General features: G+C 45.7%; 1 protein-coding gene across 2 annotated transcripts in view; it reads left to right on the top strand.

Moving 5' to 3' along the window:
• The first annotated feature begins 2,924 nt into the window (after positions 1-2,924).
• Positions 2,925-13,520, top strand: part of atg5 (ATG5 autophagy related 5 homolog (S. cerevisiae)) — a 272,449-nt gene continuing 261,853 nt past the window's right edge. Inside the window, exons 1-2 of one of the 2 annotated variants that reach the window (XM_085997734.1) lie at positions 2,925-3,160; positions 9,287-9,442. In XM_085997734.1, the coding sequence (XP_085853860.1) occupies positions 9,335-9,442 (108 nt within the window). In that variant the 5' untranslated portion in view covers positions 2,925-3,160; positions 9,287-9,334. Of the gene's footprint in view, positions 3,161-3,604; positions 4,053-9,286; positions 9,443-13,520 lie in introns of those variants that run through there. The other variant, XM_085997735.1, reaches the window with a different exon arrangement.

The following is a 13,520-nucleotide window of genomic DNA, read 5'->3' as shown; positions in this document are numbered from 1 at the left end:
CTAAATGAGCTTCACGAAGGTCATCTGGGAGGGGTGAAAATGAAAAGCCTTGCTAGGGCTTCTGTGTGGTGGCCGGGGATTGATCAACAAATCGAGGACCTAACTAAGAGCTGCTCAGGATGCCAGAGGGTCCAGAATGCACCACCACATGCCCCTCTACACCCTTGGGAGTGGCCCTCCTCTCCATGGCAACGGGTGCATATCGATTTTGCTGGTCCGTTCATGGACTCAATGTTTTTAATAGCTGTGGATGCGCACTCGAAATGGCCTGAGGTGATCCAAATGTCCTCCACCACCACGGAGAAAGCTATTGCAGTCCTATGGACCATCTTTGCCAGGAACGGCTTGCCAGAGCAGATTTGCTTCGATAACGGACCACAGTTTGTGTCCGAAGAGTTTCGAAGATTTATGAAAAGAAATGGGGTAAGGCATTACACCTCCGCGCCGTATCATCCAGCCATCAATGGATTGGCTGAGAGGTTTGTACAAACCTTTAAAAAAGCAGTAAGGGCCATGTGCGATGACGACATTCCACTGCAGCATAAGGTGGACAATTTCCTGTTAGCCTACAGAAATGCGACACATACAATCACCAACCAGACCCCGGCCATGATGTTCTTTAACCGAAGGTTGAGATCTCGCCTGGATTTGCTCAGACCAAATGTGCGAAGAAATGTCGAGGATAAACAATTCCAGCACATCAATGAGAAGCCGACAAGGAGCTTCAATGTAGGACAACCAGTCTTGGCCCGTGATTACCGAACAGAGAAAAGGCAACCCGGAATGATATGCACACGGCAGGGGCCATTAATGTACACAGTGGATGTCGGGGAGAACATTGTGAGACGCCATGTCGACCAGATCTTAGCGTCACAGGAACGAGTCAACCCCATGTCTCGCGTACCTGGGAATGAACCCGACATACTGGCAGCATCTACCTCAGAAACAGTAGCAGTAGGAACCGATGGAAAGGGGCCAGAATTGCCTCCGCACCAAGAACAAGAACCTCAGGAAAGGCACTATCCAGAAAGGATCAGGAAGCCGCCCCAAAGACTGAATTTATAAATGGACTATTTCTGTTTAATGTGCATGTTAAAGTGTTAATTGTTATTTGAATGTTATGGGTACTGTTAATCTAAAAGGGGAGGAATTGTTGTGTATGTACCTTTAAGAGAGAACTGTTTTACAGCTCCTGTATACTGTAGTACCGGCAGTGACCACACCTGTATATAAGCCTTGAGCATGCCTCTGTACTCCCAGTCTTGAGACTACCCTACTCTAGTAAACACCTGTTGATTGTTAAGTTACAGCCTCTGTGTAGTTCTTGGGGAAACATCCTATTTAAAGAATCACGGATCGAATAGGCAGAACAGTGGCAAATGGAATTCAATCCAGAAAGGTGTGAGGTAATGCATTTGGGGAGAGCTAATAAGGCAAGGGAATACACATTAAATGGTAGGACACTGAGAAGTGTAGAGGAACAAAGGTACCTTGGAGTGCAGGTTCACAGATCCCTGAAGGTAGCAGGACAGGTAGATAAGGTGGTTAAGAAGGCATAAGGAATACTTGCATTTGGGGGCATAGAATACAGTCGAGGCATAGAATACAAGAGCAGGGAGGTTCTGCTTGAACCGTATAAAACACTAGTTAGGCCACAGCTAGAGTAGTGCATACAGTTCTGGTCACCACATTACAGGAAAGATGTGATTGCACTAGAGAGGGTACAGGGGAGATTTACGAGGATGTTGTCTGGACTGGAGAATTTTAGCTACGAGCAAAGTTTGGATAGGCTGGGTTTGTTTTCTTTGGAACGGAGGAGGCTGAGGGGAGACCTTATTGAGGTGTATAAAATTATGGGGGGCCTAGATAGAGAGGATAGGAAGGACCTATTTTCCTTAGTAGAGGGGTCAACAACCAGGGGGCATAGATTTAAAGTAATTGGTAGGAGGTTTAGAGGAGATTTGAGGGGAAATTTCTTCACCCACCCAGAGGGTGGTGGGGGTCTGGAACTCACTGCTTGAAAGGGTGGTAGAGGCAGAAACCCCCACCACATTTAAAAAGTGCTTGGATGTGCACTTGAAGTGCTGTAACCTACAGGGTTACGGACCAAGAGCTGGAAAGTGGGCTTAGGCTGGACAGCTCTTTGTCGTCCGGCGTGGGCACGATGGGCCGAAATGGCCTCCTTCCGTGCTGTAAATTTCTATGATGCTATGGTAATGGGACAAGTAAAGAAACAAGGAGTCTAGATGAGGTGTAAATGGAAATGTCAGAATCATCAACAGCTGCCATGTAAAAAAATAGGGTCAGAAATTGTTGAACTCAATGTTGAGTTCAGAAGGCTGTAAAGTGACTCAACAAAAGATGAGATGAGGTGCTGTTCCTCGAGCTTACGTTGAGCTTCGTTGGAACAATGTAAGTGCCGAGGATAGAGTGATCACTCGTTGGAACAGTGCAAGAGGCTGAGGATGTGGGAGTGGAGCGGAAAATTAAAGTGACCGGCGACCAGAAGCTTGGGGTCACACTGACGGACTGAAGAGGTGTTCCGCAAAGTAGTCACCCAATCCGCTTCGTATCACTATAAACATAAATTTCAATGGATTTTTTCTCATTAAAAGTGATAGGTCAGTGAGTAAAAGGAACTTTGCTCTTTACTGCATGTCCGTTATTGTGTTTGGACACCATTCACACCTTTGACTGCTGTGATTATCTCTCTGCCGAGGTGCGATAAATGGCAGTTGGAAAGGTTACCTGTAAACATCTGACATGATTCTCTGACTATATAAGCTGTGTCTTTATGCATTTCTCCACTTCACCTGAAGAAGGAGCAGCGCTCCGAAAGCTTGTGATTTCAAATAAAGCTGTTGGACTATAACCTGGTGTTGTGTGACTTCTTACGTTATTGTGGAGACAGGGGGAGTTTGGTCCTCCAGTGCAGTAGGTGGCGCTGCTGTCCCCTCCTTTCCCCGTGATGCCGCGGGTGCTCACGGGAGGAAGGTCCGAGTTGGTGTCACGTGACGCGACGGGTTCTGCGTCAGGTTTCGTCGCGTTCAGTTTGAGTTTGAGAAGAAGCAGCGGATTCGGAGGCCCAGGTGTCAGGGAGACGGAGGCGAGTAATTAAATCAGGTGCGGGAGGAAGCAACCGCTGCTCGGGGACGCTCAGGTAAAATGAACAGCCGCGGGCCGCGGCCTGAATTATCTGTAAGACGATCGGGTTTGATGACGAGGCCGTGGCGGCCACCCCTTTGCTGCTGCTGCTTCTTAACGGAAAAAATTGGCTGACTGACAGCTCGGGGCGAGGGGGCAGGGTCTGGGCGCGCGGGGTGACGGGCGGGGCCGGGGCCCGGCGCGCGGGGAAAGCGGCGGGGCCTGGGCGAGGGGGCGGGGCGCGCGGGCAAGGGAGGGGCGGGGCCTGGGCGCGCGGGGCGGGGTTTGGGCGAGGGGGCGGGGCCTGGGCGCGCGACCGACCGGCTGCCAATTAGAAGGAACTAAGGTTGCCGCTGTGATTGTGGGTGAAGCCGCTGAGAGGGGGAAGGTCAGAAGTGCAAATGCACTCTTTAAATGCCATACTGAATTTATATGATAGAGTTAATGTCTCCGTGAAAGAGTGGCTGAATTTGTACTAGAACTGTCAGTTACTCGGGCGCTGTTTTTAAACGGTCTCCGAGCAAAATGAAAGTGGACCACGACCCTCCCCAAGTGCACGTGTGTGTGTGTCAAAAGCACAAGTTCCATGACGCTTTGTTGTCAAAAACACCCTGCACGCTTAGTGTGGATTTTGCTCTCCTTCCTCTTGACGACCTCGTGTTTTGCAATCTTTTTGCCTGCATATCTACGTAGCTAGGCTCAGGGATACATGATTTTTAAAAAAAATGTTGGGACTCTAATCCGAAGTTTTATGCTGCAGTCTTGGCGAGCATGTGGGCTTTGTCCTGGAAGAGCTTCCCCCAAGTCTAAAGTAAAAGTATAGTTTGAGAATTTGATCCGTGTAAAATAGTCCAGTTATGACGACGTTTTAGTTCACACATTTTGAAACACTTCATTTTTATGCATCTGTAAGTGTGATGTTTTTCTCTACACTGTTAAGTTATAAGAATTTAGCTTGGCTGTGCAATTGGGCTGATGATGAATGAAATTTCAAACGGATAACGTGAAATGATGCACACTGGTCAGAAATGCAGCATAAGCATACAGTCAATTGAATATTGAACTAAAAGTGATGACCATTTTAATGTCTAGAAGACAGTTAAAGTTAATAGGATATTGATATAGCTGGAAGAATAATCATAGAATGGATTCATAGAATGGTGACAGCACAGAAAAAGGCCATTCGGCCCGTCAAGCCTGTGCCGGATCTCTGCAAGAGCACTTTAATTAATCCTGCTCCCTTGCCTTTTCCCCGTAGTCCTGCAATTTTTTTTCCTTCAGGTACTTACCAATTCCCTTTTGAAAGCCACAATTAAATCTGCCTCCACCACCCTTTCAGGCAGTGAATTCCAGATCCTAACCACTCACTGCATAAAAAAGTTTTCCCTCATGTCGCCTTTGGTTCTTCTGCCAATCACCTTAAATCTTTGTCCTCTGGTTCTCGACCCTTCCGCCAATGGGAACAATTTCTCTCTATCTACTCTGTCTAGACCCCTCATGATTTTGAACACCTCTATCAAATCTCCTCTCGGCCTTCTCTGCACTAAGGAGAAGAACCCCAGCTTCTCCAGTCTATCCACGTAATTGAAGTCCCTCATCCTTGGAACCATTCTTGGAAATCTTTTCTGCACCCTCTCTAAGGCCTTCACATCCTTCCTAAAGTGCGGTGCCCAGAATTGGACACAATACTCCAGTTGAGGCCGAACCAGTGTTTTATAAAGGTTCATCATAAGTTCCTTGCTTTTGTACTCTATGCCTTTATTTATGAAGCCCAGTATCCCGTGTGCTTTTTTAACCGCTTTCTCAACCTGCCCTGCCACCTTCAACGATTTGTGCACATATACCCCAGGTCTCTCTGTTTATGCACCCCCTTTAGGATTGTACCCTTTAGTTTATATTGCCTCTCTTTCTTCCTAACAAAATGTATCACTTCGCACTTTTCTGTGTTAAATTTCATCTGCCACGTGTCCGCCCATTCCACCAGACAGTCTGTCTGCTTGAAGTCTGTCACTATCCTCTTCACTATTCACTATACTTCCAAGTTTTGTGTCATCTGCAAATTTTGAAATTGTGCCCTGTACACCCAAGTCATTAATAGATATCAAGAAAAGCAGTGGTCCTAGTACTGACCTCTGGGGAACACCACTGTATACCTTCCTTCAGTCCGGAAAACAACCATTCACCACTACTCTCTGTTACCTGTCACTTAGCCAATTTCGCATCCATGCTGCCACTATCCCTTTTATTCCATGGGCTTCACCTTTGCTGTCATGCCTATTATGTGGCACTTTATCAAATGTCTTTTGGAAATCCGTGTACACCACAGCAACCACACTGCCCTCATCAACTCTCTCTGTTACCTCATCAAAAAACTCGATCAAGTTAGTTAAACACAATTTGCCTTTAATAAATCTGTGCTGGCTTTCCAAATAATCCATACTTGTCCATGTGACTGTTAATTTTGTCCTGGATTATCGTTTCTAAAAGCTTCCCCACTACCGAGGTTAAACTGACTGGCCTGTAGTTGCTGGGTTTATCCTTGCACCTTTTTTTAAACAACGGTGTAACATTTGCAATTCTCCAGTCCTCTGGTACCAGCCCCATATCCAAGCAGGATTGGAATATTATGGCCAGAACCTCCGCAATTTTCACCTTTACTTCCCTCGGCATCCTAGGATGCATCCCGTCTGGTCCTGGTGACTTATCTACTTTAAGTACAGCCAGCCTTTCTAGTACCTCCTCCTTATCGATTTTTATCCCATCCAGTATCTCAACTACCGCCTCTTTCACTATGACTTTGGCAACAACATCTTCCTTGGTGAAGACAGATGCAAAGTACTCACTTAGTACCTCAGCCATGCCCTCTGTCTCCATGTGTAGGTCTCCATTTTGGTCTCTAATCAGCCCCACTCCTCTTACTACCCGTTTACTATTTATAGGCCTATAGAAGACTTTTGGATTCCATTTTATGTTAGCTGCCAATCTATTCTCATACTCTCTCTTTGCCCCTCTTATCTCCTTTTTCACTTCCCCTCTGAACTTTCTATATTCAGCCTGTTTCTCACTTGTATTCTCAACCTGACATCTGTCATGCCCTCTTTCTGCTTCATCTTACTCTCTTTCGCCATCTAGGGAGTTCTGGCTTTGGTTGCCCTAGCTTTCCCCCTCGTGGGAATGTACCTTGACTGTACCCGAACCATCTCCTCTTTAAAGGCAGCCCATTGTTCGATTACAGTTTTGCTGCCAATCTTTGATTCCAATTTACCCAGGCCAGATCCATTCTCAACCCACTGAAATTGGCCTTCCTCCAATTAAGTATTTTTACTCTGGATTGCTCCCTGACCTTTTCCGTAGCTAGTCTAAACTTTATGATACTATGATCACTGTTCCCTAAATGTTCCTCTACTGACACTTGCTCCACTTGACCCACCTCATTCCCCAGAACCAGATCCAGTGATGCCTCCTTCCTCGTTGGGCTGGAATGTACTGATCAAGAAAGTTCCCCTGAACACACTTCAGAAATTCTTCCCCCTACACTATTACTATCCCAGTCTATATTAGGATAGTTGAAGACCCCCATTATCACTACTCCATAGTTCTTGCAGCTCTGTAATTTCCCTGCAAATTTGCTCCTCTATACCCTTCCCACTAGTTGGTGGCCTATACAATACACCTAGTAGTGTAATGGCACCTCTATTGTTTCTTAACTCTAACCAAATAGATTCTATCCTTGACCCCTCCAGGACATCCTCTCTCTCCAGCACTGTAATATTCTCCTTAATCAATACTGCCACCCCACCTCCTTTCTTTCCTTCCCTATCTTTCCTGAACACCTTATATCCAGGAATATTTAATATCCAATCCTGCCCTCTTTTGAGCCAGGTCTCCATTATCGCCACAGCATCATATTCCCATGTGTCTATTTGTGCCTGCAGCTCACTAACCTTATTTACCACACTGTGCATTCACACACATGCATTGTAAACCTATCTTAGACCTTCCTGTATTCTCTCTTTTAGTCTGACCCCACCTAATACCGTACTATTTCTTACTCTAGTGTTATCCGTCTCTCCCAATCCTTTGTGCGCCTTGTTTCTCCTTTCTAATGCTACATCCTGGTGCCCACCCCCCTGCCAAATTAGTTTTAAACCCTCCCCAACAGCACTAGCAAACCCCCCCCCTGTGAGGACATTGGTCCCAGCTCTGTTGAGGTGCAACCCGTCTGGCCTGCACAGGTCCCACCTCCCCCAATGCCCCAGGAATCTAAAGCCCTCCCTCCTGTTTCATCTCTCCAGCCACGCATTCATCTGCTCTATCCTCCTATTTCTATACTCACTAGCTCGTGGCACTGGGAGTAATCCGGAGATTACTACTTTTGATCTTTTGCTTTTTAATCTCTTTCCCAGCTCCTTAAAATCTGCCTGCAGACCCTCATCCATCTTTTTATCTATGTCGTTGATACCGATATGGACCGCGACCTCTAGCTGTTCATCCTCCCCCCTCAGAATGTTCTGCAGCCGCTCAGTGACATCCTTGACCCTGGCACCAGGAAGGCAACATACCATCCTGGAGTCACGTCTCTGGCCGCAGAAATGCCTGTCTGCTCCCCTAACTATCGAATTTCCTATCACTTGCTTTCCCGATCTTCCTCCTCTCCCCTTGTACAGCTGAGCCACCCGTGGTGCCGTGGACTTGCCTCGCTGTACTCCCCAGAGGAACCATCGCCCTCACCAGTACTCAGAACAGAATACTGGTTGGAGAGCGAGATGCACTCTGGGGACTCCTGCACTACCTGCCTGGTCCTCCTTGTCTGTCTGGTGGACACCCATTCCCTCTTTGCCTGCGGGGTGACCACCTCCTGAAACGTGCTATCCACGTAGCTCTCAGCCTCACGGATGCACCACAGTGACGCCAGCTGCTGCTCAAGCTCCGAAACTTGGCGCTTGAGCTGCTCCAGCTGATGACACTTCCTGCACACGTGGTTGTCCAGGAAATGGGACGCGTCCTGGACTTCCCACATGGCACAGGATGTGCATTCCATGGGACAGAGGTGCCCTGCCATGTCTCTACTTAATAGACTATTAAGTAACTTAACAGAAATAAACTTGAGATTTAAAAAAAAATCACCAACTACTCACCAATCAGCTCCTTCCCTTGTGCTGACGTCACTTACCTCGCTCCCTGACACTCACACTCGTGCTCTCTCCGGGCTCTTGGACCTACCTTTATCTGCGGCCGCTCCTCTCGCTATCCCACAGGCCTGCTTTCGTGTCGATTAACTTGGAGACCTTGGGTTCAATAAGAGTGTAAAGCTCCAGAGGCTGTGCTAAGGCTTTACAATACACTGATGTAACCACACTTGAAGTGCTGTGTTCAGCTTTGGCTACCAAGGCAGAAAACTCCTACACATACTGGGGAAGGTGTGGAGAAGTTGAAGACCTATCCCAAGTCATGAGGATGAGCTAGAAGCAAGGGTTGGAGAAACTTAAGCTGCACAGTGTAGAGTGAGGGGGAAGGTTGTATCATTGAGGTACATAAATACAGGTAAACACAGACAAGTTCAGAGATTTTTTAATGGAGAGGATGTTGGGACATACACTGTCTTGCCAGAAAAGTGATGGATCAGAACCAGAACCCATAATGGCTTTCAAAAGGCAAGTGGATAAATATTGGAAAAAAGAAAAGTCATCCGGAAAGGGCAAGGGATAAATGGAAAGCTCTTTCAGAGACACTACACGGGCATGGCGGGCTGGATGGCCTCTTTCTGTGCTGTAAAATTCTATGATTCTAAGCCAGGAGAGCAATACTGGAGGATTTAAATTTCAAATGTGTATGAGATGTCCTTACTAAGTGTTTATTGTTTGGAATCTGGGGATGGGCTAGTACCGAGAAAACATTAAGGATGTTCAAAATGTAGCTGAATGCTGTAATGGGTGAATCGGGGGGCTGGAGAAATACATTTCAATGGGTGTGCAGCCACCTTTACTCGGGTTCTTGAGTACAGTCATACTGTTTTGAAGAGTTTGTTCTGTGTTTGGGCAGGGAGGGTGGGGAAGAGATACGGGTGGTGGAGATGAACAGGAGGCCAGTGTTTTGTCAGCTGAATGTACACTCATTGTTTTTTTGGTTTTCGCTCCCAAAGCTGCTGGAGACACATCTGTCTATATGTGCTGCATCGAGTGTTGGAAAGATGACAGATGACAGAGATGTATTACGGGATGTTTGGTTTGGAAGAATACCAACCTGTTTCACTTTATCTCAGGATGAAATAACAGAAAGAGAGGCCGAACCTTATTATGTAAGTACGGGGAAAGAAAATAGTATTTTGCATATCTCCGCTTTGTGGGATGGGGCAACTACTGTTCAATTTATGTGACACTGAAGTAACTCGCTCTCGGCAGTGCGTGCAACCCAGTTATAATGCACACAGCTAGATGTTGTATACTTTAGTATCTAACTACAAAAAAGGTTTAATATTGAGGATCACAGTAGGATGTTGTGACACATGGATCATGTTCTCCCACTGTTATGCTCAGTTTATTGGCAGCTGCCTGCTTAGCTCTTGCCCATTAGTTATCTCCTTAGCCAGGTTTGGCCGACTGATTTGTTCAAGAAAGTGCTACTTAAAAAACACTAATGAATCTTGTACCACAATCTTGTGCAAGATTCAGTAGTGTTTTGTTTTTAATTGCATTTTCTCTTTAATGCATTCCTAGGTATCTGCTCTATAATTATAGAGGTAGGTTTTTTTTTGAAGTACTTTAGATTCCTAACTCTTGTGGTCAGGGGATTCATTCGCTTTATGGAATACTGGCTGTCTGCTGATTGGAAGATTTTATTAATAATGTAGCTGATTCATCTGGCCTAGTAGTTATTTGGAGGCTGTTAGCTCTGTGACACCCCCCCCCTCCTTTAGATGTTCTATTAATAACTAGGGATGTTTAAAAATCTAATTTCACTTTTGGTATTTCATATTTTAATACCCTGAACTATTTAATTGGTTAAAAATTGAGACAGGAGTTTTTCTTTCCCCCTCCTGTTGGTCATCAATTGACTGTTCCCTCATCTCCCCACCCCCCAGTGCACTGATAGAAGCTGTACAGGAGCAGTGGATCCTTTATATTTTAATAACATTTGTGATCTGGTCTTGAGGAGGATAGGACACTTCCACTTTTGTCACCTGGTGTCGGCATAAAGCACTTTCATTGTCAAACATAGTACAAGCCAGTTACAAAGCAAAACTCTGTTAATTCACCCTTGGAACATCCCTTACTGCACAAACTTGAACGTTTTTCATATTCTGCATATGGCATCTTCGTAACCCCTCTAAGGTCCAGTTAGTGGCAGTGAATTATGGGCTGTTCTTGCTGTAGTCTCGGATGCATTAAGACAGCATTGAGATTATACAAACACATTCTAATCATAATCTTTGAGTGAGAACTAATGGAGGTGAGATTTTCATTCTGTTGGTTTGTGCTAACTCATTGTGTTGCTCAGTTTGTTACTCTGTTCTTTGTTAATGATCTGACTTATATTTGGCACGTGCTATTGAGTGGACAGAACTCCAGTCTGAATTAATGGGAGAGAATCTTTGAGCAGCTAGGTATAATGAGGATTGAGGAAAATTAAGAGTGGAGCTGCTTGTTTTAAATACAGAACTTGAATAACTAACTGGAAATCCTGGAGAGAAAAAAGCAGAGCTGATTGTTGAATAAGTGTTGGCGAAAATGATGTTGAAGTTATAGAACAAAAATCAAAGATTTTTGGTTGAGGGCCACAGTTGCAAGCAGTGACTTGCTTGAGGGTCATTCTCAGAACCCTTGAGCTGAAGCTAGGGCTGCTATCATTGAGTAAACACTAGGTGTGAGATTTTCAGTTGCAAGTCACCCACATACAGGAAACTTTGGTTTAGGTTAACTGTCCGGAATGCTCGATCCACAGGCAAAATTCAGGAGTCGGTTCAGTAAGTTTTTTTTTTCTCTTCGTTGCTTTTTTTTCCACCAGTCAGGCTCTGCAAGGTCTAGCTAAAGCTGTTGCTTAGCTACAGAGACGCTTGCAGGCTACGGCTGACTGTTTAGAAGCTGTTGCTAAGCAACAGGGTTTGTTGCTAGATACGGAGCTCAAAATCTCCGTATGTTTCAACATTAGCGCTGGTTTGTCCGGCAGTTTTGATGGGACGGCAACAGCTCGGTCCCGTCGGTGCCGGATAGCACAAAGTTTCCTGTACTTCAGTTGTCACCCTGCACCAAAAACATAAAAATGTTAAGCTGTACCCATTCCATAGTTTGTAGCGAACTGCCTGTATATGCTTTAATTCTAGCTCGGGGTATCATTTTTACTGATGATGCTGCTGCTCTGAGTAGTTTATTATTGGACCACTCAAGTATTCTGGTATCACAGGAAGTGCCCATCACCTCTAACAACTTCCATTTATGTAACAAAATGAACAAAGGTGTTTTGTAGGGGAAACAGTGACCATTAAGCGGAAGGGAGGTAACTTAAAGTATGGTTGAAGAGCTAGGTTTTGAGGAGGCTTTTTCAGGAAGGGAGTGAAGCATCAGGGCAAAGAGGTTTAAGGGAGAGACTTCCAGAGTGTGGGAGAGGGGAGGAGGAAGATGTATGGTAGACCAGATTTGGAAGAAAAGAGGGTATTGGATGGCACTTTGGGCTGGAGAAGATTTCACAGGTAAGGTGGTGCAAGATCAAAGATTTTGATATCCATATGTTGGGGGATGGAGTCTGAATTTTAGCAGGATAGAAGTGACTGGTATATGGGACTTTCTTCAGGATCGGAAACAGGTCACTGAGTTCTGGATAGGCTGGAGTTTGTGCAGGGAGACTGGGTGTTGTTGTCGAGGGGAGTGTTGGAGAAACCGTTCCTTGAGGGAAGAGCGTTTCAGCCAAGGGGAGGGCGAGTTCAGGGCAGAGGTGGGCAATAATCTGGAGGTGGAAGTAAAACAGAAGAGGCCTGACTGGGAAGGTGTTCAGAAAAGATAGGGAAGGAAAAAAGGGAGGTGGGAGTGACAGTGCTGATTAAGGGAGACATTGTAGTGTTGGAAAGGAAGGATGTTCTTGAGGGGACAAGGACAGAATCCGTTTGGTTAGAGTTGAGGAGCAAAAAGGGTATGATCACGCTATGGGGGTATTCTACAGGCCTCCAAATGGTGAGAGGGAGGTAGAGGAGCAAATCTGCAGGGAAATCAGAGACATGCAAGGGCTAGAGTGGTGATATTGGGGGGACTTTAATTACCCAAATATCGATTGGGATAATGCTAGGGTAAAGGGAAAGGAGGGGGAGGAATTTCTGAAATGTGTTCAGGAGAATTTCCTTGACCAGTATGTTCTTGGCCCAACTCGGAAAGAGGCATTGCTGGATCTGGTGCTGGGGAGTGAGGTGGGCCAAGTCGACCAAGTGTCTGTGGGAGAACACTTGGGTACGAATGATCATCGTATCATAAGATTTAGATTAGCAATGGAGAGGAGCAAGGAACAATTTAGAGTGGAACTTCTAAACTGAAATAGGGCTAACTTCAGTGGGATGCGAAAGGATCTGGCCAGGGTAAAATGGAACCAAAGACTGACAGGAAAAACTGTAACGGAACAATGGGTGATCTTTAAGGAGGCGATGTTCCAAGTACAGGCTAGATACATTCCAACAAGCGGGAAGGGTAAGGGAACCAAAGCAAGGGCTCCTTGGATGATGAGGGTGATTGAGAAGATGATGAAACAGAAGAAGAGGGTGTATGATGAATGTCAGGTGAATTCTTCAAGGGAGAACCAGACCAAATACAATAAGTTGAGAGGGGAAGTGAAGATGAAAATAAGATTGGCAAAGAGAGAATAACAGAATAGAATGGCGGTTAGCATAAAAGGGAACCCAAAAATTTTCTACCAGCATGTAAATAGTAAGTGGGTAGTAAGAGGTGGGGTGGGGCCTATTAGGGACAAAGAAGGTGATATATGCTTAGAGGCGCAGGGCAAGGCTAGAGTACTCAATGAGTACTTTGTATTGGTGTTTACTAAGGAGGTGGATGCTGACAAAATATCGGTAGAAGTGGAAAAGGTAGAAGCAATGGAAGGGTTGAAAATTGATAGACTGGATGTACTAGAAAGACTGGGTGTGCTTAGAGTGGATAAGTCGCCTGGTCCAGATGGCTTGCATCCCAGGTTGCTAAGGGAATTGGGGGAGGAGATAGTGGAAGGGCTTGCCATAATTTTCCAATCTTCCAGAGATGCGGGGGAGGTGCCTGAGGATTGGAAAGTGGCAAATGTGACACCATTGTTCAAGAAAGGGTGTAAGGACAATCCTAGTAACTACAGGCCGGTCAGTTTAACATCAGTGGTGGGTAAAGTTTTAGAAACAATAATCAAGGAAA

This window comes from Somniosus microcephalus, chromosome 9, assembly GCF_052327205.1.
Source record: "Somniosus microcephalus isolate GS21.2 chromosome 9, FLI_Smic_1.0, whole genome shotgun sequence".
NCBI classification, from domain to species: domain Eukaryota; kingdom Metazoa; phylum Chordata; class Chondrichthyes; order Squaliformes; family Somniosidae; genus Somniosus; species Somniosus microcephalus.
This window is presented reverse-complemented; position numbering and strand designations above follow the sequence as displayed.